The sequence below is a fragment of the Canis lupus genome, unplaced genomic scaffold (genome assembly GCF_011100685.1).
Source record: "Canis lupus familiaris isolate Mischka breed German Shepherd unplaced genomic scaffold, alternate assembly UU_Cfam_GSD_1.0 chrUn_S1875H2072, whole genome shotgun sequence".
NCBI lineage: Eukaryota > Metazoa > Chordata > Mammalia > Carnivora > Canidae > Canis > Canis lupus.
The window spans coordinates 81,342-109,010 of record NW_023330737.1 but is presented as its reverse complement, the minus strand read 5'-3'; the positions used below and the strand labels follow the sequence as shown (position 1 = coordinate 109,010).

Here is a 27,669-nt window from a genome sequence, read left to right as displayed (position 1 = left end):
CTCCTTCTCTTTCTATCTTTCCAAACAGCTTTAGTAGAATAAGTATGATTTCTTCTTTAAAAAAATTTTTTTAAACTTTTATTTATTTATGATAGGCACACAGTGAGAGAGAGAGAGAGAGGCAGAGACACAGGCAGAGGGAGAAGCAGGCTCCATGCACCGGGAGCCCGACGTGGGATTCGATCCCGGGTCTCCAGGACCGCGCCCTGGGCCAAAGGCAGGCGCCAAACCGCTGCGCCACCCAGGGATCCCCTGATTTCTTCTTTTAAACTTTTGATAGAATTCCCCAGGGAAAGCCACATGTCCCTGGATTTTTGTGTCTTGGGAGGGTTTTGATGACCGCTTCAATTTCCTTCCTTGTTATTGGCCTGTTCAGGTTTTCTATCTCTTACTGTTCTAGTTTTGGTAGTTTGTGGCTTTCTAGAAATGTGTCCATTTGGCGTATAGCTATTCATAATATGTTTTTTTTTCATAATATGTTTTTACAATCCTTTGTATTTCCTTGCTGTTGGTAGTGATCTCTCCTTTCTCATTCATGATTTTAATTTTAGTCTTCTTTCTCTTCTTTTTAATAAGGCTGGCTAATGGTTTATCTTATTAATTCTTTCAAAGGACCAACTCCTGGTTTTGTTGATCTGTTCCACAGTTCTTCTGGTCTCGATTTCATTGAGTTCTGCCCGAATCTTTAGTAACTCTCTTCTTCTCCTGGGTGTAGGATCTATTTTCTGTTTTTTCTCTAGCTCCTTTAGGTGTAAGGTTAGCTTTTGTATTTGAGTTCTTTCCAGTTTTTGAATGGCTGCTTGTATTGCGATGTATTTCCCCCTCAGGACTGGTTTTGCTGCATCCCAAAGATTTTGAACTGTTGTATGTTCATTCTCATTAGTTTCCATGAATCTTTTTAATTCTTCCTTAATTTCCTGGTTTCCCCTTTCATCTTTTAGCAAGAGGGTTCTTAACCTGCACGTGTTTGACGTCCTTCCAAATTTCTTGTTGTGATTTAGTTCTAATTTTAAGGCATTATGGTCTGAGAATACGCAGGGGACGATCCCAATCTTTTGGTATCGGTTCAGACCTGTTTTGTGACCCAGTATGTGGTCTATTCTGGAGAAAGTTCCATGTGCACTTGAGAAGAATGTGTTTTCAGTTGAGTTTGGATGTAAAGTTCTGTAGATATCTGTGAAATCCATCTGGTCCAGTGTATCATTTAAAGCTCTCGTTTCTTTGGAGGTGTTGTGTTTAGAAGACCTATCAAATGTAGAAAGCGCTAGATTGAAGTCACCAAGTATAAGTGTATTATTATCTAAGTATGTCTTAAATTTGGTTATGAATTTGGTTATTAATTGATTGATATCAATTCTTCTGGTGGAGGGGCCTTTGTGCTGACTTTCAGGTGTGGGCACTTGGGGGAGCTGATCAGCCCCCTGCGTGGTGCAGGGCTCAATGAGTGATGTTATTTTTTTTATTTTAAATTTTAAAAATTTTTATTATTTATGATAGTCACAGAGAGAGAGAGAGAGAGAGAGAGAGAGAGAGAGAGAGAGAGGCAAGACATAGGCAGAGGGAGAAGCAGGCTCCCTGTGGGGTGTGCGATGCAAGACTTGATCCCAGGAACCCCGGATCATGACCGAAGCCAAAGGCAGATGCTCAACCACTGAGCCACTCACAGGCCCAGAAGACTACATTTCCACACCCCAGAGGATTTTGCAAATGTCCCCAAATTCTCAGTCATCCCACCAACTTCTAAAGGGAAGCCAGCCAGCTCACAGGGGATCTCAGAGATTTGAGAGGCTTGGGCCTCCTCGCATATATGCTTTGGGCACCCTTGGCCACTGCCCTCTGTGCGCATGCGCAGGGATGCCAGCTTCTGAGGTGCGCAGGCGCATTCGCATTTAGCAGCGTTGCTAGGTTACACTGGTTCTGCGTAGGAAGATTCTAAGTCGTTGGGCTTAGTCCCTGAGACATTGAGGCGAGGCCCACTTGCCTTATTGCTGGCGCGGGAGTGTATCGCACTAGAGGCGGTGAAACCTGTGTCACTGAAGCCTGTCGGCTTCATTATGAAAAAGAGATCTACAGCGCGGAATGGGTGGGGCCTGCTGCGCTTCGGCTTCAACCTCAGGCCTCTGAGGGTCAGGTCGCCGCCTATGACTATGACTGTTGACAGCTTCCACAGCCCCGGTCCCGGATACCACATCAGATATCAAGATCTCCGGGGAATCCACAGAGCTGTGATTGAGGGCGATACAGAAAAAATGCAGGAGATACAGCAGTTGCTGGTTTTTGGTTTACATGACTTAAATAAAAGGGACAGGAAGAACAGGTAACAGGGCTTTTGAGGCGGGCGGGAGGAGTCGGGGCGAGCAGTAGAGGGGCTCATGACATTAAAAGCAAAAATTCTGGAGTTTGATTCAGCCACAGACACAAAAAAAAAACGCCTCTGAATCAGAAAGTAATATTAGCAAAATAAAAGAGAATGTACTTGCAAAATATTTACAACATATGTTTTGGAGAAAAAGAACATCTTCGTTTTACAGGGAAGTTATTACAGGAATGAGATAGGGGCCCCTGGATGGCTGAGTCAGTTGGCCTCTTCTGACCTCCTCTCAGGGTCATGATCTCTGGGTCCTGGAGCTTAGCCCCTGGTGAGGCTCCCTGCTCAGTGGAGAGTCTGCTTTTCTCTTTCCCCCTCCCCTCTGCTGGTGTTCTTAATTTCAAATAAATAAAATATTTTAAAAAGAGGCATAAAATCCCATTTTCCATCTCAAGCTTTGTGAAGATAAGGAATGATGTTACTTATACTACTTAAAATTTAAGTTGTTTTGGACTTTTCAGATAGTTTGGTGGTTATGTACCACATTGAAAAATAAGTATTTCCTTGAGCCATGAAGCTTATTGATGTAAAATATCTTTAGGAAATAATTAGAAATAAATAATATACAATATGCTATTCTCAGCACTATTTACAATAGCAGTGTATTAAGGAGTCACTTAATGGCCTGTATTCGTAAATGGCAGTGTATCCAGAGGCTGGACTACTATGTGACCACTGAATGTGGCAGAGATAATTGATACACATTAACATGCAAAGCTGTACTTTGGATCATTAAATGAGTGAAAAATTGTTTTGATGATACATACATATAAGCAGACAATGGTTTTGAGTTAGCCAAAAAGATGTGCAAATATAAAATTAGTTATCTTCAAACATTTGGATTCTAAGTGGATTTTTCATTTTCTTAAAATCTGTGATTTCTATAGGAAAGATACATAAAAATTCTAAGAAAGGTTTATTATCAATGAACTAATCCAGGAGAACAAGAATATGAATCTTGTGTAGACAAAAAATAGTTTCTACTTATTTACTTTAAAGAGATTTTATCGATTCATTTGAGAGAGAGACCAGGCAAACAAGCAGCAGGGAGGGGCAGGGGGACAACAAGCAGAAACCCATGGAGCAGGGAGCCTGATGATGTAGGGCTCGATCCCAGGACCCCTACACTTGAGCCAAAGGCAGATGCCTAACTGAGTCACCTAAGCGCCCCTCTTCCTATTCAAAAAAAATTGATGGGAGAGGATTGGTATTTTCTAACAACCTTTAGCCTCTTCAGAACTAAGGGGAATATTTTTATCTGTATTGTAGGTTGTATTACGCATACATTAAATATATACATACGGTTTTATTTATTTTTATTTATTTTTTTAAGGATTTTATTTATTTATTCACGAGAGACACACACAGAGAGAGAGGCAGAGACACAGGCAGAGGGAGAAGCAGGCTCCATTACAGGGAACCCGACGTGGGACTCGATCCTGGGTCTCCAGGATCACACCCCAGGCTGCAGGCGGTGCTCAACCGCTGCGCCACGGGGGATGACCTATACATATGTTTTTATTATGTGCAGCTTTATAACATCTAATAAGTGAACGGTTAATGATTTTATTTTGGTTAAATCCTTATAAAAATAAAAAATAAAAAATACAAATGGTATTGCAAAACCTTATAGAATTTTTGTTGTATCCCTCTTCTGAAAAAAAATTAAAAAATAGCAAATACACATTTTATTGCTATTTCAAAAATATTAGTTTACTTCACAAAAGTTTTCTTTAAAAATATTGAACTTTCTTGGTGCCTTGGTGGCTGTTTGTTGAGCATCAGACTCTTGATTTTGGCTCTGGTCATGATGTTAGGATTGTGGGGTTGAGCACCCTGTTGGGCTCCATGTTCAATGGGGAGGCTGCTTGAGATTGTCTCCCTATCTCTCTGCCCCTCTGCCCTTCACCGCACTCCTGCATTCTCTCTTTTTCCAAGAAATAGATAAATCTTTAAAAACTACAGAGCTCTCCAAATGAATTTTTTAATAATAAATTTATTTTTTATTGGTGTTCAATTTGCCAACATACAGAATAACACCCAGTGCTCATCCCGTCAAGTGCCCCCCTCAGTGCCCGTCACCCATTCACCCCCACCCTCCTCCCCTTCCACCACCCCTAGTTTGTTTCCCAGCGGTAGGAGTCTTCATGTTCTGTCTCCCTTTCTGATATTTCCTACCCATTTTTTCCCCTTCCCTTCTATTCCCTTTCACTATTATTTATATTCTCCAAATAAATTTATGTATTCTTTCAGTCCATTTATTTCTCAGACAAACCTGAACACAAGTTATGTAGCAGACATAGTCTACTCAGGATCTTTTCAATTTTAACAAGACTTCAGGGACTCCTGGGTGACTCAGTGGTTGAGCATCTGTCTTTGGCTCAGAGAGTGATCCCAGAGTTCTGGGATCGAGTCCCACATTGGTCTCCCCGTGAGGCACCTGCTTCTCCCTATGTCTGTGCTTTCTGTCTGTGTCTCTCATGAATAAATAAAATCTTAAAAAAGAAGACTCCATGTTGCCCAGTATGAGCAAGATGAGAAATTTTATGTATTTAGGTTTTAAGGCTTTCATTTTTAAGTAATCTCTCTACCCATCATGGGGCTGGACATTTAAGGACACATGCTCTACAGACTGAGCAAGCCAGGCACTCCTAAGATGAGAGATTTTATTTTATTTTGTAAATGATAAAAGATGTATTTATTGTAAAAAGAAAAAGAGAAGGTCATGGGAGGGGAGGAATAGAAGGAAAGCGTGGATCTCAAGCAAAATCCACCCTGAGCATGGAGCCTAATGTGGGCGTCTGTCTTCATGACCGTGAGATCATCCGGAGCTAAAACCAAAAGTTGGACACTCAGTCAACTGAGCCACCCGGGTGCCCCTAGGTGAGAAATTTTAAATGGAAGTATTAGGACTTAATCTCACGTGAAGCTTTTCCTTGGAACTTCCTGTCAAAGGAAAACATTTCTGAATCAGAAATTGTAAAAGATTACCTTTACCTGCCCTTTTGACATTGCAATAATACTAAATACTAATATTGGTAATTGAAAATACTTGATTTCTATGAATCTAAACATTTTCTATTAATTAAAATGCTTAGTAAAATGAGCTTCCCACCACCCCCCCAAAAATAAAAGAACTCTCCCCGTTTATTTGAATCCTGAGTTTCTTTTGACTTAAAATCCCTTGAAACTTAAAGTAAGGGTTGCTTTAAAAACATTCTTTTGTTCTTTTAGTCCTCTCTTCTCATAATGCTTTCAACTACTGAAAATTATTTTAGCTCTTGAACAATGTAATTCCAAGCATAGGACTAGAAGTGCAACAGACCTGTTGTATATGTCACTATTATTTCACTTAAGACACACCTGTAGATTGTATGATGCCCCACTATTTATGTACCAAGAAGAAATTTTTAGAAATCATGCCAGTTATAGTTTTAAGACATTTTGAATTAGAAATTGGATTCCGATGTCAGAGATATTAAAAGGTGACAAAATGAGCATCTTGGAATCATTGAAATAGAGTATTCTTGCTCATCCTTAAACGTAGCTGCAAAGTGGGCATAATTGGATTGTTTTCCCTAATTGTAGTGGGTCTTTGTAAGTTGTAGTAATAGCTATAATAATATTTGTGCTAGGAACTAGTATTCTAAAACTTTGCATGGATCCTCATTTAAGGATCACGACAAGAGGTCTTGTGAGATAAGTACCTTTTATTTTATTTATTATTACTATTGTTTTGTAACCTCTATAACCAACAGGGGTCTCGAACCCCTGGCTCCCGAGATCGAGTGACATGCTCTTCAGAGTGAGCCAGACAGGCGACCTGAGACAACTATTTTTATGCCCATTTTGTGGATGAGGAAATTGCGATAAGGCTAAATGGTCACTGTGAAGCGACAGAGTTAAAGTGGGAATCAAACCCAGGTTGAGCTGCCTCCTGAGGTCATGCTCTTCCTAAACAGATAGGCTGCTCTTTTAATAGAGCGGTGAAGAATCACTAATAAATATTGTACTTTCTTCCAAAGAAAACTAAATCTTTGTTTTGGAGTCATGAGAATAATACAGTATTTAACATTTACAATTCTGTGAATTAATTTGAATGTTTTGGAAAGGTACACTGTAATTTCCTGACAAGTCCTTTCATGCTCACAGGACGGCTCTCCACTTGGCGTGTGCCATTGGGAGTGTAGATATGGTGAAGATCCTGGTACTTTCTCAATGCCAGCTAAACCTCCGTGATGGAGAAAACAGGACAGCTCTCGTGAAGGTGGGTGGTCACACCTATGTCTGCCTGAGGTGGATTGGATTGAAGTCCTTGGAATGAACATTTGTTGCAATTAAACATAACTCATTGGTGAAACTTGTGGCATGTTTCCTTTCAGTTCCCAGAATTTACATTCTGTTTCTCGTTATAATGCTGACAGGCTGTACAATGCCAAGAAGAGGCATGTGTAGATATTCTTCTCAGAAAAGGTGCTGATGTAAATACTAAGGATTTCAAGGACAACACCGCTCTCCATTATGCGGCCTATGAGGGAAATATCTCAATAGCACGCAAGCTGCTTTTGAATAAAGGAGATATAGAGGCCAAAAACAAGGTACAGGTCAAGTTTTTTTTACAACGTATTTCACATTATAAATAAATAAATAAATAAATAAATAAATAAATAAATAAATAAATCAGTAAATCAATCAGTAAATCAATCAGTAAATAAATAAATAAATGTAGCTGCAAAAGGTTTTTCAACATGTATATGTAGATATATTTGTACTATAGCACATATATATATGAAGACATCGACACTGAATTTTATACAGCAGGTCCTGTCATCATGGAAACAACTCCAAAACCAAGGCAGAGGGAGGGAAAGAGAAAAGTAATGCATATAGTAAGGAAACATTCTGTCTGCTAGCTACCCTTCCACCCCAGAAAGAAAATCTTCCCCTTTGTGCCTGGGAGTAGATGGTGCCCTCAGAGCCCACAAAGGATTGAAGGCCTAGAGGGGAGTGTGGTGTTGATGGAGGCCGAAAGCTGTGCAGGGGCTTAGGAAATGGATGCTTCTGGGGATGAGTAGGAGACCGTGACCCAGAGGAGTAGCTTGGGTGAATGTAAATGGGAGGAGAAAGCAGCAGGTTGTAATAGGCCTTGGGCACTCTAGGCCCTAAGGTTCAGAAGATGAGAGCAGGGGGATCAGGTCATGACATCCTACAGGTGGTATCTGCTTGTGCTGGTAGCCACTCTGCCAGCCATGTACCACGGTGAGGCCTCCCATTCCGGAGAGTAGCTCCTGCTCAGCCTATGTATTTCCTCAGTGGGGTGGTAGGTGTGCATGGGGAGCTGGTGATGACCACACTTGCCAGTCTCCCTGTGCTTTCTTTGACGTGCATTACCTTCAGTCGCTGCCCTTGCAGAAACACTGTTGTGTGTCATAGATAGGGTCGATTTTTCATATTTGGAAGCTCAAACATTTCCTGGATGAAAATATTTTGAAATAACTGTCTAAGCTTTTGCTTTAAATAACACTTTTTATTTTTGAAGATTGTATTTATATGAGAGAGAGCAAACATGAGTAGGGAGGAAAGGCAGAGGTAGGGGAAGAAGAGGCCTTCCCACTGAGCCAGGTAGCCTGATGCACGGGGCTTGATGTCAGGAGTGGGATCGTGACCATAACCAGAGAGAGATGCTTCACCCACTGAGCCCCCCAGGCTTACCATAATACTTCTTCCTTCCTGCCTTCCATTTTTAATTAAGCTTTTTTATTTATTTATTTTTTCACCTCACACTCCGGGGTTTATGTACTTATTTTATCTTTTAGTTTTTTCTTTTTAAATTTTTTTAGTTGGAGTTCAGTTTGCCAAGAAAGAGCACAGGACCCAGTGCTCATCCCGTCAAGTGCCCCCCCCCTTGGTGCCCGTCACCCAGTCACCCCAACCCCCCACCCACCTCCCTTTCCACCATCCCTTGTTTGGTTCCCAGAGTTAGGAGTCTCTCATGTTCTGTCCCCCTCACTGATATTTCCCACTCGTTTTCTCTGCTTTCCCCTTTATTCCCTTTCACTCTTTTCTATTCCCCGTATGAATGAGACCATGTAATGTTTGTCCTTCTCCGATTGCCTTACTTCACTCAGCATAATACCCTCCAGTTGCATCCATGTTGAAGCAGATGGTGGGTATTTATTGTTTCTAATTGTTGAGTAATCTGTGGTATATGTCCACAATGGAATATTACTCAGCCGTGAGATTTTATTTTTTGCGGGGGAGTGAGCATGTACAAGCAGGGGGTGTTGTGGGGGCAGAGGGAAAAGAAAGAGAGTAAGAATCTGAAGTAGACTTTGCGCTGAGTCTGTCGCAGCGCTGGATCTTATAACTCTGATCATCACCTGAGTTAAGACCAAGAGTCAGATGCTCAACGGACTGAGCCACTCAGTTGCCCCTAAATAATGATACCTCTAAAGAAGCATTAGAGAAGGCAAGTTTCTTTTATGTATTTATGGCAAATATTTATGAGAACACAGAATGTGTTCTGAAACTTTATTTTCAAAAATGTTTTCTCACCCAGTTTGTTTTCTTATTTAGTGTCAAACAACAGAGGAAAGCAAAATTTGCCTTGGAAATAGGCTTTGTCTTAAAACACAAAACAAGTGTATTTTACAATATCAAATCTTGCTGCTGTTGAGAAGTTCCTATTTGATCAAAAAGTGATTGATTAACACGGTCAGAGTTTGTCTTTTATCAGCCTTGACTTAAGAGGGACAAAAGAGGGGCAAAGGAGAAAGCAGTTAGGAACATGCAGAGCGATTTAGAAATTTGGCAAGTGAGGGGAAATATCAAGACAAGGTTTTGGGATTGTGTTTGTTTTTCTTAGTGTTTATGTTTAGGTAAGGAGTCTTCAATTTTCAGGGATAATAATTCTTACTTTACGAACCAGTGAGTGTGTTGTAAACTTATATAGAGATCAATTCTAGGAGGACTCTAAGGACATCAGATTGGCAGTAAACAGGTGGTTGAATGGGCACAAAAAGGGACGCCTGTGTGGCTCAGTGATTGAGCATATGCCTTCGGCTCAGGGCATGATCCCGTGGTCTCCGAATCGAGTCCCACATGGCACTCCTTGAATGGAGGAGCCTGCTTCTCCCTCTGCCTGTGTCTCTGCCTGTCTCTCTCTCTTTCTCTCTCTCTCTCTCTCTTTCATCTCTCATGAATAAATCAATAGAAATCTTAAAAAAAAAAAACAAAAAGTGGACAAGCAGAGGAAAGAACACAGTATAGTATTTTGCAGCTATAGCCACTTAGATACGAGTCTAAACTCTGCTTGCAAATCTAGAATGTCTTGATGGGAAGGATGTAAGGAGTGTGTAAATAATGGAATCAAGTTGCATTTTGAGTTTACTAGTCCTTGTTCTACCTCTAGCCATGGAAATTGAATGCAGGTTTGATAAGTGACTCATTTCTGTTTTTGGCTGAATCCTCAAGTGATAGGGAGAATTGGCCACATAGGTGAAAGAGGAGACTGGCATGGTTGTGTACTGTACTACTTCTCAGCTAGACTTGTGCTGGTGAATCACAGTCAACTAGGGAACTTTAAAAGAATTTACAAGCCTAAACTGTCCCGTGAAGATTTCGATGGAGTGAATCCAATAACGTGTGTACGCAGAAATTTGGAAATAGGGTTTTGAGATTCTGTTACAACTCTTGGCTAACAACTACTGAATGGGTAGGTATACATATACAAATTTAGAGATGTAAAAATATTAAATCTCTGGAAGAGATTTAACTGAAGTTGGATACTGGCTACTTCCTTCCACTCTCTCCAACATTAGCCTTTCATCTGTCTGTATCTCTTTGAGAATTACAGATGAAAATTATTGGTCATCTCTGTTGGCTTGAAAAATAATTACCTTTTCTTCCAACTATCAGTCATTCACCGGCACCCAGATGGGAAGTCTTTATGAGTAGTCTTTTAATAAGTAGAGTCTGACCCTTTAAAGATTTTACGTGTTTTGCTACCATTCTGATTATTACAAGCAGGGTTTTCCCAATTGCAGCAGTAGAAATCCGTGAACCTTCTTTTTTAGTTGAAGCTGTGCGATAGACTATCTTAGGATGTCTTTCAAATTCATAGGGCCCTGGCATAGTGCATAATCACTACTGTGTTAAACATTCAGCATGTAGTTAGTGACAATACAGATGGTAATTGTTTTAATAACTTTGCTTCAGCATTCCTCTGAACTCCTGTCTGTTCGGTTAGCAATGTGAGGGAAGTAAATACAAATAGATTGTAGTTGAAACAAGCATTGGAAAATTCTGACAGTAGGTGTTAATGAGTCTTCACAGCAATTTTCCTTAGAAGGTGGGGCCTAATTTGTTGGTAAAACATGATCCTGATGCTTTAGGAAAGGTTTGATGTCCAAGTGTTTGTTTTACGCACGGCCATTGGAAACAGTCACAGCAAATAGAAAAACACAAGTAGGCTATAGACTAAATGTGGCCCCCGGATGTATTTAGTTTCCACTGTCAGTTGAGCTAACACTTAAAATTATGGCACGCATGTAGAACTCTGGATTTTGAGCTTTTCTTACAGATCACTTCTGGTACCTTGAGCCCATGCTGCTGTTTGGTATGCTGTGCAGAGGCTGTCCCTTTATAGGAGGCGTGTGTCTCCAGTTTGCTCGTGTCCCCGCCTAGGTTCTTCACTGACTCGTGTCACCTGCTTTGCCTCCATAAGCACTGAGTTTACAATTACTGTTTTATGGTATATGTTGACAAAGATTTCAAGATTTTCAAGACACTCCATATTTAATTTGTAATATATATTTTGTATTTTATGTTAATTTCTTAGGATTGGGATTGAATTTTCTGTTTCTTTGTCACCTTATTTTTTTCATTACTTTATTCAGTAATTGATGAGAGACACACAGAGAGAGGCAGAGAGCTAGGCACAGGGGGAAGCAGGCTCTCTATGGGGACCCTGATATGGGCTCGATCCCAGGACCCTGGGATCATGATGTTCACCCTCTGAGTCACCCAGGGCCTCGGGATGAATTTTCTAAGTTAAGAATTGAAAGTCGTTTTTTTTCACAAACATTTTTTCTATATATGTACAGTAATCATGTACCTTTTGGAATATCTGCAAGCCATGTGAAGTTAATCCTGGTTCTACTTGGATAGATTATGCATATTTCAGACAGTATTCTCTTTCTCCTTGGTATTATTCCCTAAATACGCAATTTATATAGTAGCTTTTATTTTACTAAAAATAATCCGTATAAAGCAGTATTAGAATTTTTGAATAATAGTTTTTACTTAATCTCAGTTTCCCAACATGTAAACACCCAGTGCTCATTCAGTATTAGAATTTTTATTGGTAAGTCATGACATTTTTATTTCTGATTTACACTTAGTCTAAATTATAAAATAATCATAAATAGCAATGATAATAGAAACTAGAATACAAACAGGTTTTTTTAGAAGTAGATGTGCATTAGGTTCTCAGAATGAGTATAGTAGAGAATAAAATCTCATTGACTTATTTCACTTAGCATAATACCCTGAGTCAGTCAGAGAAAGACAATTATCATATGATCTCATTCATATGTGGAACTTAAGAAACAAGACAGAGGAGAAGGGGAAGAAGAGAAAAACTTAAACCAGAGAGACTGAGGGAGACAAAGCCTAAGAGACTCTTAATCATAGGAGCCAAACTGAAGGTCACTGGAGGGGTGGAGTGGAAGGATGGGATAACTGGGTGATGGACATTAAGGAGGGCACATGATGGAATGAGTCCTGGGTGTTACATAAGACTGAGGAACCACTGACTTCTACCTCTGAAACTAATAGTATGTTGTATGGAACTGAATTTGAATAAAAGGGTAAAAATGAGAAAAATCTCATACTGAGCTTTCTAACAGTTAAGAAAAAACTTTATCATGGTATAATAGGAGAAAGTCCAAGGACTATTTATTTAGTTATTTATTTTTAATATTTTATTGTTCTTATTTTTTATTTTAAACAAAAAAACCCACAATTTTTTATTGGAGTTCAATTTGCCCACATAAAGAATAACACCGAGTGCTCATCTCATTGTGGGCCCACCTTAACCAAAGATTATTTAGTATTAAGTGGTCAAAATTCATTTGAAGCTTCTTTCTTTTATTTTTATTTATTTACTTTTCTTTTTAATTTTTAAAAGGTTTCTTTAGGCATTTTAGAGAGACAGCACACACATGCACAGGCTTGTGGGGGTGGGGGAGGTGGAGAGGGAGAGGGAGAGAGAGTGTCTTAAACAGACTTGGTGCTCAGTGCCAGGGGAGCCCCGAATCCAATGTGGGGCTGGATCCCACGACCCTGAGATCACACCTGAGACAAAACCAAGCGTCCCTCAACTGCCTGCACAACCCAGCTGCCCTGAAACCTAGCTCTTTTCATTCAGAGTCCATCTCCTTAGTGACTCATTTGGAGCTGGAGTGTTTTATGTTGACATCTGGGATCCCCATACCATTGATAGATGAGAATCCAGCAAGTTTGTACAACCTGGAGAAAACCCTTACCTTTATTGGAAAGTTCTTAAAACTATATCCCTGGGAACTCTTGTTTCTCAAGTATTAATGTTTGCTACAAAAGAAGGAATTGTCAAATGGGGATAAGCAAATGTAAATGGGGTTCATTTGTGCTAGATGTATAGTGCAGTTTTGTAATGTTTCACAAACATAGATGATCATTGAATCTTTCTTTTTTTTTTTTTTAAGATTTTATTTATTTGTTCATGATAGTCACAGAGAGAGAGAGAGAGGCAGAGACACAGGCAGAGGGAGAAGCAGGCTCCATGCAGGGAGCCCGACGTGGGATTCGATCCCGAGTCTCCAGGATCGCGCCCTGGGCCAAAGGCAGGCGCCAAACCACTGCGCCACCCAGGGATCCCAATCATTGAATCTTTCTTTTGGGGCACAGTATCTCTTGCAAATCATGTGTTCTTTGGAATATAATTGAAGAAACACTACTCCGGAGATATCCATTAAAATCAGTAACGATACTTTAAATATTTACTACTATGTTTTAGAGAGTGGAGATACAGAGATAAAAAATAACCCCTCCCCTCTAGAATCTTTTGGTTTAGATGGTGCGGAATAAAATAACTAGGGTATACCATGATATATATTGTGAGAGAAGCAAAGATTCTTGGAGCCAGGCAATGTTTGAAGCGAGTTTGTGGAATGACTGCAGGTAATCTGTTGAAGAGGAAGAGGAGGTCTATTTTATTATTTTTATTTTAGTTTTTAAAAAGACTTTATGTTTTTGAGAGAGACAGAGAGTGAGCAAGCAGGAGAGAGAGCACGAGTGGAGGGGAGGGGCAGAGGGAGAGGGAGAAGCTGACTCTTTGCTGCAGAGGGAGCCCAAGGTGGGACTCCATCCTGAGACCCTGGGATCATGACCTGAGCTGATGAGCTGAAGGCAGATGCTTGACCAACTGAGCCACCCACGCTCCGTGAGAAAGCAGTATTTTAAAAAGAAGGAGCAGCTGGTGAAACCATGGAGGGCTGAGAACGAAAGGGCTAATTTTATTTACTTTCTATGTTACATGTTTAAGTTACAGGATCGTTCAGAATTTTTACGATTCATTATCCAAATATGTAATTTTGTAAATTATAAATTTTGTTTGCACTCCTACAGGATGGCCTCACACCGCTTCTAGTTGCTGTAAATGAAAAAAAAGAGAAAATGGTGGCATTTTTATTAGAAGAAGCAAATATAAATGCAGTTGACTACACTAACAGGTAAGGTTTTTTTTTTTTTTTTTTGGTGAATCTTAGTATTTGGTCGAGAGTGGTAACAATTTCTCAAGGATGAAAGTTTAACTTATTAATAAGAAGAGTATTTATAAGTATAGTGAAAAATGTCAGCATGTGATCGGTTAGGTAGAAAACAATTACTCTGACAGGACAAGGTGAAGAACATTGTATAGTATAATTCAGAATCCTTTGTAATATAGATTGATGTCATTTGCAATAGTTTTTTTTTTTCTGTATGATTTTACAGTAGCTAAAAGTGTTTCTTGTTGAAATTGTGAGTTTTTTCTTTTTTAGCTCAGAGCTTGATGCCAGAGTCCGGGAATTGAGCCCCACATAGGGCTCCCAGCAGGGAGCCTGCTTCTCCCTCTGCCTATGTCTCTGCCTTTCTTTCTGTGTCTCTCCTGAATAAGGAAATATAACTGAGAAAAAAAAATTTAGAGAGTCCAAGCAGAAACCTCTGAAACTGTCTCCAAGCCTTCATTTGGTAGGGTATACCAAAAACAACCCTAGCAGAGGTGCAGTGGGATAGTGCTAAAGGATGAAAGGCTGGTGAGCTCTATCACATTTCTGCTTGATTCACTAGTCTGGCCCATTCAGAGACAAGATAGATTGTGGCAAATATCTGTAGTTACTGTCAACTTAAACAAAGAGTAATTCCAGTCATAGTTATTGTGCGCCTCTTATTGCTTCCAGAACAGATTGATAAGACGTCAGGTACATGGTATGTGTCACCACTGATTTGGCAAATGCATTCTTTTCTAGTCCGCTAGTGAATCAGAAATAGTTCATATTCATAGAGTATAGGCAAAGTGTTCATTCATTTAATTTGCCTCAGCGTTTTATTAACTCATGGAGCTAGACCATTTGAACATCCCCAGAATATCTCATTGGCCTATCATATTGACACCATGCTAATTTGACATGAGGATCAGTAAGAGGCTATAACGCTTTGGGCCCTTGGTAAGACGGCATGAATTGACATATCCGTGAAGTTTTGAGGCATCCAGTGGGCATGCCAGGATATTCTCGCAGGAGTGAAAGAAAAATTGCCACATTTTGAATACCTTTTCACAAAGACAGAAACTGGGAGACCTCTTTGGGTTCTGGAGGTAGCATATTTTACGCCACTAATTCTCAATGCGTTGGGGGTGGGGTGGTGGGAGAAGAATTCTGCTCCTCAGGGAGCATTTGGCAGTGTCTGGAGACCTGTTTTTTGACATGTCAAAAGCTGTACATACTTAATGTATCGAATTCAGTGAGTTTGTGGATAAGTATAGACCTCTGTGAAATCATCAATGCCTTAAAGCCATAGTCCTACCCATCACCTCCCAAAGTCTCTTCCTGGTCTCATTAATTAATTAATTAATTAATTGGTAAGAACACTTAACATAAGCTCTACCCTCTTAGCAAAGTTTAAGTATACAATGCAGTATTATTAGCTATAGACACTGCTAACAATAGATTCGTCTGGAGACATTTCCGATCCTCACAACTGAGGATGTTGCTGGCATCTAGTGGGTCGATGTCAGGAGTGCTGGTAAACATACCCAAGAGAGGCCTCCACAACAATCCACCATGTCCATGGTACAAGGTTGGGAAACCTTGTCCTACATTGAGTACTCGTTTCATCCATACACCTTGGTGAAACTAAGGAATGCAAGACTTCAGTGGTCTCAGAGCAGATGAATTGTGCAGCAGGTGCAGGCTGTGCTTAGGAGTCCTCACTGCTTTGGTCGCAGGATCCAGTAGACCCTATGCTATTCATGGTGTCAGTGGTGGGGAAAAGTTGTACCGTGGATCTCAGGGCAAGCCCCTGTTGGAGAATCAGAGCACAGGCCCTCGGGGTTTTCTGATCTTGAGTCCCCATCAGAAGCTTGCCTGTAGAGGGGTCCTACGGGAGACAGAAATGACTTGGTTTTAGTATTCCTTCTGTGCTAAGTCATTGGCTGGACACAGCCTAGCAGAGACACAAGGCCTTGGTGTGAGTGCTACGGTGGATATGAAAATGTAGCAGCTGTCTACATTTTGAGCTGCAGTTCAACTGTGCTCTCTATGGTAGATCCTCTAGAAGACAAATCCAAAGAGTGCAACTCCCTGGCCTCTATATTAGTCTGGGTCCAATCGGAAGACAGATATGACGTAGTATTTTAAACAGTGGAAGTAAATATAAAAAATTACTAAATGATGATGAGATAGTAATGAGAAGGTGGGACAGAGAAGTCTGAAGTAAACTAATTCTTTGTTTTGGAGTCATGAGAATAAGCAGTATTTAACATTTACAATTCTATGAATTGATTAGCAATTTTTGAAAAGGTACACTGTAATCCTGACAAGCCCTTTCACACTCACAGGAGTTGTCTCCACTTGGCCTGTGCCAATGGCCATGAAGATATGGTGAAGCTCCTGGTAGATCGGAAATGCCAGCTAAACCTCCGTGATGTTGAAAACACGACCGCTCTACTGAAGGTGCGTGGTGACAGGTATATCTGCCTGAGATGGATTGGATTGAAGTCCTTGGAATGAACATTTGTTGCATTTAAACATAACTCATTGGTGAAACTTGTGGCATGTTTCCTTTCAGTTCCCAGAATTTACATTCTGTTTCTTGTTGTAATGCTCACAGGCTGTACAATCCCAAGATGAGGCATGTGTAGATATTCTGCTGAAACATGGTGCTAATCCTGATCTAAAAGACATCAAGGGCAACACTGCTCTCCATTATGCAGCATTAGGGGACAATGTCACAATAGCACAGAAACTACTTTTAAAGAAAGTAAATATGGAGATCAGAAACAAGGTACAGGTCAACTTTTTTTTTACAACGTATTTTACATTATAAATAAATAAATAAATAAGTAAATAAATAAAAATAGCTGCAAATGTTTTCTTTGTATATGTACACATATATATGAAGACATCGGCACTGAATTTTATACAGCAGGTCCTGTCATCCTGGAAACAACTGGAAAACTAAGGCAGGGGCAGGGAAAGAGAAAAGTAATGCCTGTAGAAAGGCAACATTTTGTCTGCTAGCAACCTTTCCACCCCAGAAAGAAAATCTTCCCCTTTGTGCCTGGGAGTAGATGGTACCCTCAGAGCCCACAAAGGATTGAAGGCCTAGAGGGGAGTGTGGTGATGATGGAGGCCGAAAGGTGTGCAGGGGCTTAGGAAATGGATGCTTCTGGGGATGAGTAGGAGACCGTGACCCAGAGGAGTAGCTTGGGTGAATGTAAATGGGAGGAGAAAGCAGCAGGTTGTAATAGGCCTTGGGCACTCTAGGCCCTAAGGTTCAGAAGATGAGAGCAGGGGGATCAGGTCATGACATCCTACAGGTGGTATCTGCTTGTGCTGGTAGCCACTCTGCCAGCCATGTACCACGGTGAGGCCTCCCATTCCAGAGAGTAGCTCCTGCTCAGCCTATGTAGTTCCTCAGTGGGGTGGTAGGTGTGCATGGGGAGCTGGTGATGACCACACTTGCCAGTCTCCCTGTGCTTTCTTTGACGTGCATTACATTCAGTCACTGCCCTTGCAGAAACACTGTTGTGTGTCATAGATAGGGTCGATTTTTCATATTTGGAAGCTCAAGCATTTCCTGGATGAAAATATTTTGAAATAACTGTCTAAGCTTTTGCTTTAAATAACAACACTTTTTATTTTTGAAGATTGTATTTATATGAGAGAGAGCAAACATGAGTAGGGAGGAAAGAGCAGAGGTAGGGGAAGAAGAGGCCTTCCCACTGAGCCAGGTAGCCTGATGCACGGGGCTTGATGTCAGGAGTGGGATCGTGACCATAACCAGAGAGAGATGCTTGACCCACTGAGCCCCCCAGGCTTACCATAATACTTCTTCCTTCCTGCCTTCCTTTTTTTAATTAAGCTTTTTTATTTATTTATTTTTTCACCTCACACTCTGGGGTTTATGTACTTATTTTATCTTTTAGTTTTTTCTTTTTAAAAATTTTTTTAGTTGGAGTTCAGTTTGCCAACAAAGAGCACAGCACCCAGTGCTCATCCCGTCAAGTGCCCCCCCCCTTGGTGCCCGTCACCCAGTCACCCCAACCCCCCACCCACCTCCCTTTCCACCATCCCTTGTTTGGTTCCCAGAGTTAGGAGTCTCTCATGTTCTGTCCCCCTCACTGATATTTCCCACTCGTTTTCTCTGCTTTCCCCTTTATTCCCTTTCACTCTTTTCTATTCCCCGTATGAATGAGACCATGTAATGTTTGTCCTTCTCCGATTGCCTTACTTCACTCAGCATAATACCCTCCAGTTGCATCCATGTTGAAGCAGATGGTGGGTATTTATTGTTTCTAATTGTTGAGTAATCTGTGGTATATGTCCGCAATGGAGTATTACTCAGCCGTGAGATTTTATTTTTTGGGGGGAAGTGAGGGAGCATGTACAAGCAGGGGATGTTGTGGGGGCAGAGGGAAAAGAAAGAGAGTAAGAATCTGAAGTAGACTTTGCGCTGAGTCTGTCGCAGCGCTGGATCTTATAACTCTGATCATCACCTGAGTTAAGACCAAGAGTCAGATGCTCAACGGACTGAGCCACTCAGTTGCCCCTAAATAATGATACCTCTAAAGAAGCATTAGAGAAGGCAAGTTTCTTTTATGTATTTATGGCAAATATTTATGAGAACACAGAATGTGTTCTGAAACTTTATTTTCAAAAATGTTTTCTCACCCAGTTTCTTTCTTATTTAGTGTCAAACAACAGAGGAAAGCAAAATTTGCCTTGGAAATAGGCTTTGACTTAAAACAGAAAACAAGTGTATTTTACAATATCAAATCTTGCTGCTGTTGAGAAGTTCCTATTTGATCAAAAAGTGATTTATTAACACGGTCGGAGTTTATCTTTTATCAGCCTTGACTTAAGAGGGACAAAAGAGGGGAAAAGGAGAAAGCAGTCAGGAACATGCAGAGCGATTTAGACATTTGGCAAGTGAGGGGAAATATCAAGACAAGGTTTTTGGATTGTGTTTGTTTTTCTTCAGTGTTTATGTTTAGGTAAGGAGTCTTCAATTTTCAGGGATAATAATTCTTACTTTACGAACCCGTGAGTGTGTTGTAAACTTATATAGAGATCAATTCTAGGAGGACTCTAAGGACATCAGATTGGCAGTAAACAGGTGGTTGAATGGGCACGAAAAGGGACGCCTGTGTGGCTCAGTGATTGAGCATATGCCTTCGGCTCAGGGCATGATCCCATGGTCTCCCGAATCGAGTCCCACATGGCACTCCTTGAATGGAGGAGCCTGCTTCTCCCTCTGCCTATGTCTCTGCCTGTCTCTCTCTCTCTCTCAGACTCTCATGAATAAATAAATAGAAATCTTAAAAAAAAAACAAAAAGTGGACAAGCAGAGGAAAGAACACAGTATAGTATTTTGCAGCTATAGCCACTTAGATACGAGTCTAAACTCTGCTTGCAAATCTAGAATGTCTTGATGGGAAGGATGTAAGGAGTGTGTAAATAATGGAATCAAGTTGCATTTTGAGTTTACTAGTCCTTGTTCTACCTCTAGCCATGGAAATTGAATGCAGGTTTGATAAGTGACTCATTTCTGTTTTTGGCTGAATCCTCAAGTGATAGGGAGAATTGGCCACATAGGTGAAAGAGGAGACTGGCATGGTTGTGTACTGTACTACTTCTCAGCTAGACTTGTGCTGGTGAATCACAGTCAACTAGGGAACTTTAAAAGAATTTACAAGCCTAAACTGTCCCGTGAAGATTTCGATGGAGTGAATCCAATAACGTGTGTACGCAGAAATTTGGAAATAGGGTTTTGAGATTCTGTTACAACTCTTGGCTAACAACTACTGAATGGGTAGGTATACATATACAAATTTAGAGATGTAAAAATATTAAATCTCTGGAAGAGATTTAACTGAAGTTGGATACTGGCTACTTCCTTCCACTCTCTCCAACATTAGCCTTTCATCTGTCTGTATCTCTTTGAGAATTACAGATGAAAATTATTGGTCATCTCTGTTGGCTTGAAAAATAATTACCTTTTCTTCCAACTATCAGTCATTCACCGGCACCCAGATGGGAAGTCTTTATGAGTAGTCTTTTAATAAGTAGAGTCTGACCCTTTAAAGATTTTACGTGTTTTGCTACCATTCTGATTATTACAAGCAGGGTTTTCCCAATTGCAGCAGTAGAAATCCGTGAACCTTCTTTTTTAGTTGAAGCTGTGCGATAGACTATCTTAGGATGTCTTTCAAATTCATAGGGCCCTGGCATAGTGCATAATCACTACTGTGTTAAACATTCAGCATGTAGTTAGTGACAATATAGATGGTAATTGTTTTAATAACTTTGCTTCAGCATTCCTCTGAACTCCTGTCTGTTCGGTTAGCAATGTGAGGGAAGTAAATACAAATAGATTGTAGTTGAAACAAGCATTGGAAAATTCTGACAGTAGGTGTTAATGAGTCTTCACAGCAATTTTCCTTAGAAGGTGGGGCCTAATTTGTTGGTAAAACATGATCCTGATGCTTTAGGAAAGGTTTGATGTCCAAGTATTTGTTTTACGCACGGCCATTGGAAACAGTCACAGCAAATAGAAAAACACAAGTAGGCTATAGACTAAATGTAGCCCCTGGATGTATTTAGTTTCCACTGTCATTTGAGCTAACATTTAAAATTATGGCACGCATGTAGAACTCTGGATTTTGAGCTTTTCTTACAGATCACTTCTGGTACCTTGAGCCCATGCTGCTGTTTGGTATGCTGTGCAGAGGCTGTCCCTTTATAGGAGGCGTGTGTCTCCAGTTTGCTCGTGTCCCCGCCTAGGGTCTTCACTGACTCGTGTCACCTGCTTTGCCTCCATAACCATTGAGTTTACAATTACTGTTTTATGGTATATGTTGACAAAGATTTCAAGATTTTCAAGACACTCCATATTAATTTATAATATATATTTTGTATTTTATGTTAATTTCTTAGGATTGGGATTGAATTTTCTGTTTCTTTGTCACCTTATTTTTTTCATTACTTTATTCAGTAATTGATGAGAGACACACAGAGAGAGGCAGAGAGCTAGGCACAGGGGGAAGCAGGTTCTCTATGGGGACCCTGATATGGGCTCGATCCCAGGACCCTGGGATCATGATGTTCACCCTCTGAGTCACCCAGGTGCCTCGGGATGAATTTTCTAAGTTAGGAATTGAAAGTCGTTTTTTTTACAAACATTTTTTCTATATATGTACAGTAATCATGTACCTTTTGGAATATCTGTAAGCCATGTGAGGTTAATCCTGGTTCTGCTTGGATAGATTATGCATATTCCAGACAGTATTCTCTTTCTCCTTGGTATTATTCCCTAAATACTCAATTTACATAGTAGCTTTTATTATACTAAAAATAATCCGTATAAAGCAGTATTAGAATTTGTGATTAATAGTTTTTACTTAATCTCAGTTTCCCAACATGTAAACACCCAGTGCTCATCTAGTATTAGAATTTTTATTGGTAAGTCATGACATTTTTATTTCTGATTTACACTTAGTCTAAATTATAAATAATCAAAAATAGCAATGATAATAGAAACTAGAATACAAACCGGTTTTTTTAGAAGTAGATGTGCATTAGGTTCTCAGAATGAGTATAGTAGAGAATAAAATCTCATTGACATATTTCACTTAGCGTAATACCCTGAGTCAGTCAGAGAAAGACAATTATCATATGATCTCATTCATATGTGGAACTTAAGAAACAAGACAAGGAGAAGGGGAAGAAGAGAAAAACTTAAACCAGAGAGACTGAGGGAGACAAAGCCTAAGAGACTCTTAATCATAGGAGCCAAACTGAAGGTCACTGGAGGGGTGGAGTGGAAGGATGGGATAACTGGGTGATGGACATTAAGGAGGGCACATGATGGAATGAGTCCTGGGTGTTACATAAGACTGAGGAACCACTGACTTCTACCTCTGAAACTAATAGTATGTTATATGGAACTGAATTTGAATAAAAGGGTAAAAATGAGAAAAATCTCATACTGAGCTTTCTAACAGTTAAGAAAAAACTTTATCATGGTATAATAGGAGAAAGTCCAAGGACTATTTATTTAGTTATTTATTTTTAATATTTTATTGTTCTTATTTTTTATTTTAAACAAAAAAACCCACAATTTTTTATTGGAGTTCAATTTGCCCACATAAAGAATAACACCGAGTGCTCATCTCATTGTGGGCCCACCTTAACCAAAGATTATTTAGTATTAAGTGGTCAAAATTCATTTGAAGCTTCTTTCTTTTATTTTTATTTATTTACTTTTCTTTTTAATTTTTAAAAGGTTTCTTTATGCATTTTAGAGAGACAGCACACACATGCACAGGCTTGTGGGGGTGGGGGAGGTGGAGAGGGAGAGGGAGAGAGAGTGTCTTAAACAGACTTGGTGCTCAGTGCCAGGGGAGCCCCGAATCCAATGTGGGGCTGGATCCCACGACCCTGAGATCACACCTGAGACAAAACCAAGCGTCCCTCAACTGCCTGCACAACCCAGCTGCCCTGAAACCTAGCTCTTTTCATTCAGAGTCCATCTCCTTAGTGACTCATTTGGAGCTGGAGTGTTTTATGTTGACATCTGGGATCCCCATACCATTGATAGATGAGAATCCAGCAAGTTTGTACAACCTGGAGAAAACCCTTACCTTTATTGGAAAGTTCTTAAAACTATATCCCTGGGAACTCTTGTTTCTCAAGTATTAATGTTTGCTACAAAAGAAGGAATTGTCAAATGGGGATAAGCAAATGTAAATGGGGTTCATTTGTGCTAGATGTATAGTGCAGTTTTGTAATGTTTCACAAACATAGATGATCATTGAATCTTTCTTTTGGGGCACAGTATCTCTTGCAAATCATGTGTTCTTTGGAATATAATTGAAGAAACACTACTCCGGAGATATCCATTAAAATCAGTAACGATACTTTAAATATTTACTACTGTGTTTTAGAGAGTGGAGATACAGAGATAAAAAATAACCCCTCCCCTCTAGAATCTTTTGGTTTAGATGGTGCAGAAGAAAATAACTAGGGTATACCATGATATATATTGTGAGCGAAGCAAAGATTCTTGGAGCCAGGCAATGTTTGAAGCGAGTTTGTGGAATGACTGCAGGTAATCTGTTGAAGAGGAAGAGGAGGTCTATTTTATTATTTTTATTTTAGTTTTTAAAAAGACTTTATGTTTTTGAGAGAGACAGAGAGTGAGCAAGCAGGAGAGAGAGCACGAGTGGAGGGGAGGGGCAGAAGGAGAGGGAGAAGCTGACTCTTTGCTGCAGAGGGAGCCCAAGGTGGGACTCCATCCTGAGACCCTGGGATCATGACCTGAGCTGATGAGCTGAAGGCAGATGCTTGACCAACTGAGCCACCCACGCTCCGTGAGAAAGCAGTATTTTAAAAAGAAGGAGCAGCTGGTGAAACCATGGAGGGCTGAGAACGAAAGGGCTAATTTTATTTACTTTCTATGTTACATGTTTAAGTTACAGGATCGTTCAGAATTTTTACGATTCATTATCCAAATATGTAATTTTGTAAATTATAAATTTTGTTTGCACTCCTACAGGATGGCCTCACACCGCTTTTACTTGCTATAAATGAAAAAAAAGAGAAAATGGTGGCATTTTTAGTAGAAAAAGCAAATATAAATGCAGTTGACTACGCTAAAAGGTAAGGTTTTTTTTTTTGTGAATCTTAGTATTTGGTCGAGAGTGGTAACAATTTCTCAAGGCAGAAAGTTTAACTTAATAAGAAGAGTATTTATAAGTATAGTGAAAAATGTCAGCATGTGATCGGTTAGGTAGAAAACAATTACTCTGACAGGACAAGGTGAAGAACATTGTATAGTATAATTCAGAATCCTTTGTAATATAGATTGATGTCATTTGCAATAGTTTTTTTTTTTTCTGTATGATTTTACAGTAGCTAAAAGTGTTTCTTGTTGAAATTGTGAGTTTTTTCTTTTTTAGCTCAGAGCTTGATGCCAGAGTCTGGGAATTGAGCCCCACATAGGGCTCCCAGCAGGGAGCCTGCTTCTCCCTCTGCCTATGTCTCTGCCTTTCTTTCTGTGTCTCTCCTGAATAAGGAAATATAACTGAGAAAAAAAAATTTAGAGAGTCCAAGCAGAAACCTCTGAAACTGTCTCCAAGCCTTCATTTGGTAGGGTATACCAAAAACAACCCTGCATCCTAGCAGAGGTGCAGTGGGATAGTGCTAAAGGATGAAAGACTGGTGAGCTCTATCACATTTCTGCTTGATTCACTAGTCTGGCCCATTCAGAGACAGGATAGATTGTGGCAAATATCTGTAGTTACTGTCAACTTAAACAAAGAGTAATTCCAGTCATAGTTATTGTGCGCCTCTTATTGCTTCCAGAACAGATTGATAAGACGTCAGGTACATGGTATGTGTCACCACTGATTTGGCAAATGCATTCTTTTCTAGTCCGCTAGTGAATCAGAAATAGTTCATATTCATAGAGTATAGGCAAAGTGTTCATTCATTTAATTTGCCTCAGCGTTTTATTAACTCATGGAGCTAGACCATTTGAACATCCCCAGAATATCTCATTGGCCTATCATATTGACACCATGCTAATTTGACATGAGGATCAGTAAGAGGCTATAACGCTTTGGGCCCTTGGTAAGACGGCATGAATTGACATATCCGTGAAGTTTTGAGGCATCCAGTGGGCATGCCAGGATATTCTCGCAGGAGTGAAAGAAAAATTGCCACATTTTGAATACCTTTTCACAAAGACAGAAACTGGGAGACCTCTTTGGGTTCTGGAGGTAGCATATTTTACGCCACTAATTCTCAATGCGTTGGGGGTGGGGTGGTGGGAGAAGAATTCTGCTCCTCAGGGAGCATTTGGCAGTGTCTGGAGACCTGTTTTTTGACATGTCAAAAGCTGTACATAGTTAATGTATCGAATTCAGTGAGTTTGTGGATAAGTATAGACCTCTGTGAAATCATCAATGCCTTAAAGCCATAGTCCTACCCATCACCTCCCAAAGTCTCTTCCTGGTCTCATTAATTAATTAATTAATTAATTGGTAAGAACACTTAACATAAGCTCTACCCTCTTAGCAAAGTTTAAGTATACAATGCAGTATTATTAGCTATAGACACTGCTAACAATAGATTCGTCTGGAGACATTTCCGATCCTCACAACTGAGGATGTTGCTGGCATCTAGTGGGTCGATGTCAGGAGTGCTGGTAAACATACCCAAGAGAGGCCTCCACAACAATCCACCATGTCCATGGTACAAGGTTGGGAAACCTTGTCCTACATTGAGTACTCGTTTCATCCATACACCTTGGTGAAACTAAGGAATGCAAGACTTCAGTGGTCTCAGAGCAGATGAATTGTGCAGCAGGTGCAGGCTGTGCTTAGGAGTCCTCACTGCTTTGGTCGCAGGATCCAGTAGACCCTATGCTATTCATGGTGTCAGTGGTGGGGAAAAGTTGTACCGTGGATCTCAGGGCAAGCCCCTGTTGGAGAATCAGAGCACAGGCCCTCGGGGTTTTCTGATCTTGAGTCCCCATCAGAAGCTTGCCTGTAGAGGGGTCCTACGGGAGACAGAAATGACTTGGTTTTAGTATTCCTTCTGTGCTAAGTCATTGGCTGGACACAGCCTAGCAGAGACACAAGGCCTTGGTGTGAGTGCTACGGTGGATATGAAAATGTAGCAGCTGTCTACATTTTGAGCTGCAGTTCAACTGTGCTCTCTATGGTAGATCCTCTAGAAGACAAATCCAAAGAGTGCAACTCCCTGGCCTCTATATTAGTCTGGGTCCAATCGGAAGACAGATATGACATAGTATTTTAAACAGTGGAAGTAAATATAAAGAATTACTAAATGATGATGAGATAGTAATGAGAAGGTGGGACAGAGAAGTCTGAAGACAGTACCACAGAAGAGGTAACTTGGGAGGGGGGGTCCAAAGTTGCTAAAGAAGGTGTGATTGAAGCACGATGGATGGCAGAGAAGTTTGAGTCCTGTATGTCTGACTTCCTCTGCGCATCCAATTACCAACCTCAACTCATTTGTGTCCCAGAGGGTTGTTCCTGTTAGCCTGGAGATTGAGCACTGGCCCTGGCCCATGTTCCGGTTTGCTTCCCTTCTTCTTCTTCTTCGTCTTCTTTCATCTTCATCTTCATCGTCTTTGTGTTCTCCGTCTCCTTCTCCTCCTCCTTTCCTTCTTCTTCTCTTCTTCCTATCTCCTTCCTTTCTCTTCCTCCCTTGCTAATCCCCGCTTCACCAGCATCAGAAGTACTCTTCCCAGCTGTGCACTCCAGAGCATGCAGTCCGGGCCTCAGCCAGTGACCTTTCTAAAATGGATACCATGCCCCTAGCAAATGCTGTTGACACCCTACTCACTCTCTGCATCCAGTCCTTAGTCTTAACTCTGCTGTATCCCTACGGGGTTTGTTGCATCCTTCTGCATGTGCATATGATACACTGGAGGCCTTGCACTGCTCTGCTGGTCGGTGGGCTCATTGTTCCCTGACCCTCCCTATACATCCATTTATCAGACAGGACTCCCTGCACTCCTGAAGGGTAGTTCCTGTTTGCATGCTTTGTAGCACGGACTAGCTTTGGCCGGGCAACTCTGACTGCAGTTCCGACATCTCCTTCAATGAGACCTGAATCCCAGCCTTGGGATTTACCCATTTGGGTAACCTTTCTTGGGTAATCTTGCACCTTAGGGTATTTGGATTTCTTTTCTCATCTTTATAGTTGATCTCCTGTTATAGTTCATCATTTTTTATATTAAACGTTCCCTGTTGAAATTACTAAGTGGTTTGTCTCTTGTTTGGATCCTCACTGATACACTATCCCTTCTTTTTGGAATGTGCTTCTCTCCCTCTCACTGGCTAACCCCTACTCGTTAAGTTTTAGCTTTGATATTGCTTCTTCCTGTGCATCCATCCCTGAGTCACTACCCTTATTTTTACATGACTCCGTAGGCCCTTTGTGCTCACCCTAAATGTGGCATTAAACTCGCCTCTACTCCATGAACACCGCAATGTCATGTTTGTTGTTCCCTCACTGACTCCCACAATGCCAGAATACAGGTTTTCAGTACACGTTTCTGATTTAATTTTGTGGTCCCTTTGAGGTGGTTCTCCCAGGTCAGGGATTTTTAGTAGACTATGGCCCAGATCATCCTCAACACACTGGAGCCCTCAAATTCTCATCATAGTTTAATTACGACATAAATTCAGTTTTCCTCGGTAGATAGAGTGGACTGCAAGGGAAGAGATATCCAAAGGAATGAATAAACAGTTATGAAAAACTGTTGGTTGTTTTTAAAAGATTTTTATTTATTTGAGTGTGAGAGAACACAAATGGGGGTGGAGACAGAGGAAGGGGGAGAAGTAGACTCCCTGCTGAGCAGAGAGCTGGAGGCAGGGCAACCCCAAGGCCCCTGAATCCTGACCTGAGCTAAAGAAGCCTTATTTTTATAAGATCTTATTTATTTATTCATGAAAGACACAGAGG

At 40.6% G+C, this 27,669-nt stretch overlaps 1 protein-coding gene across 4 annotated transcripts in view; it reads left to right on the top strand.

Annotated features, from left to right (window-relative positions):
• Nucleotides 1-1,547: 1,547 nt before the first annotated feature.
• LOC119869192 (ankyrin repeat domain-containing protein 26-like) overlaps nt 1,548-27,669 on the top strand; it is a 105,893-nt gene continuing 79,771 nt past the window's right edge. The window contains exons 1-7 of one of the 4 annotated variants that reach the window (XM_038589316.1): nt 1,549-2,317; nt 6,521-6,635; nt 6,793-6,966; nt 14,036-14,139; nt 16,506-16,620; nt 16,778-16,951; nt 23,726-23,829. In XM_038589316.1, coding sequence (XP_038445244.1) covers nt 2,055-2,317; nt 6,521-6,635; nt 6,793-6,966; nt 14,036-14,139; nt 16,506-16,620; nt 16,778-16,951; nt 23,726-23,829 — 1,049 coding nt within the window. In that variant the 5' untranslated portion in view covers nt 1,549-2,054. Of the gene's footprint in view, nt 2,318-6,520; nt 6,636-6,792; nt 6,967-14,035; nt 14,140-16,505; nt 16,621-16,777; nt 16,952-23,725; nt 23,830-27,669 lie in introns of all 4 variants that reach the window. The other 3 variants (XM_038589315.1, XM_038589317.1, XM_038589319.1) reach the window with 3 other exon arrangements.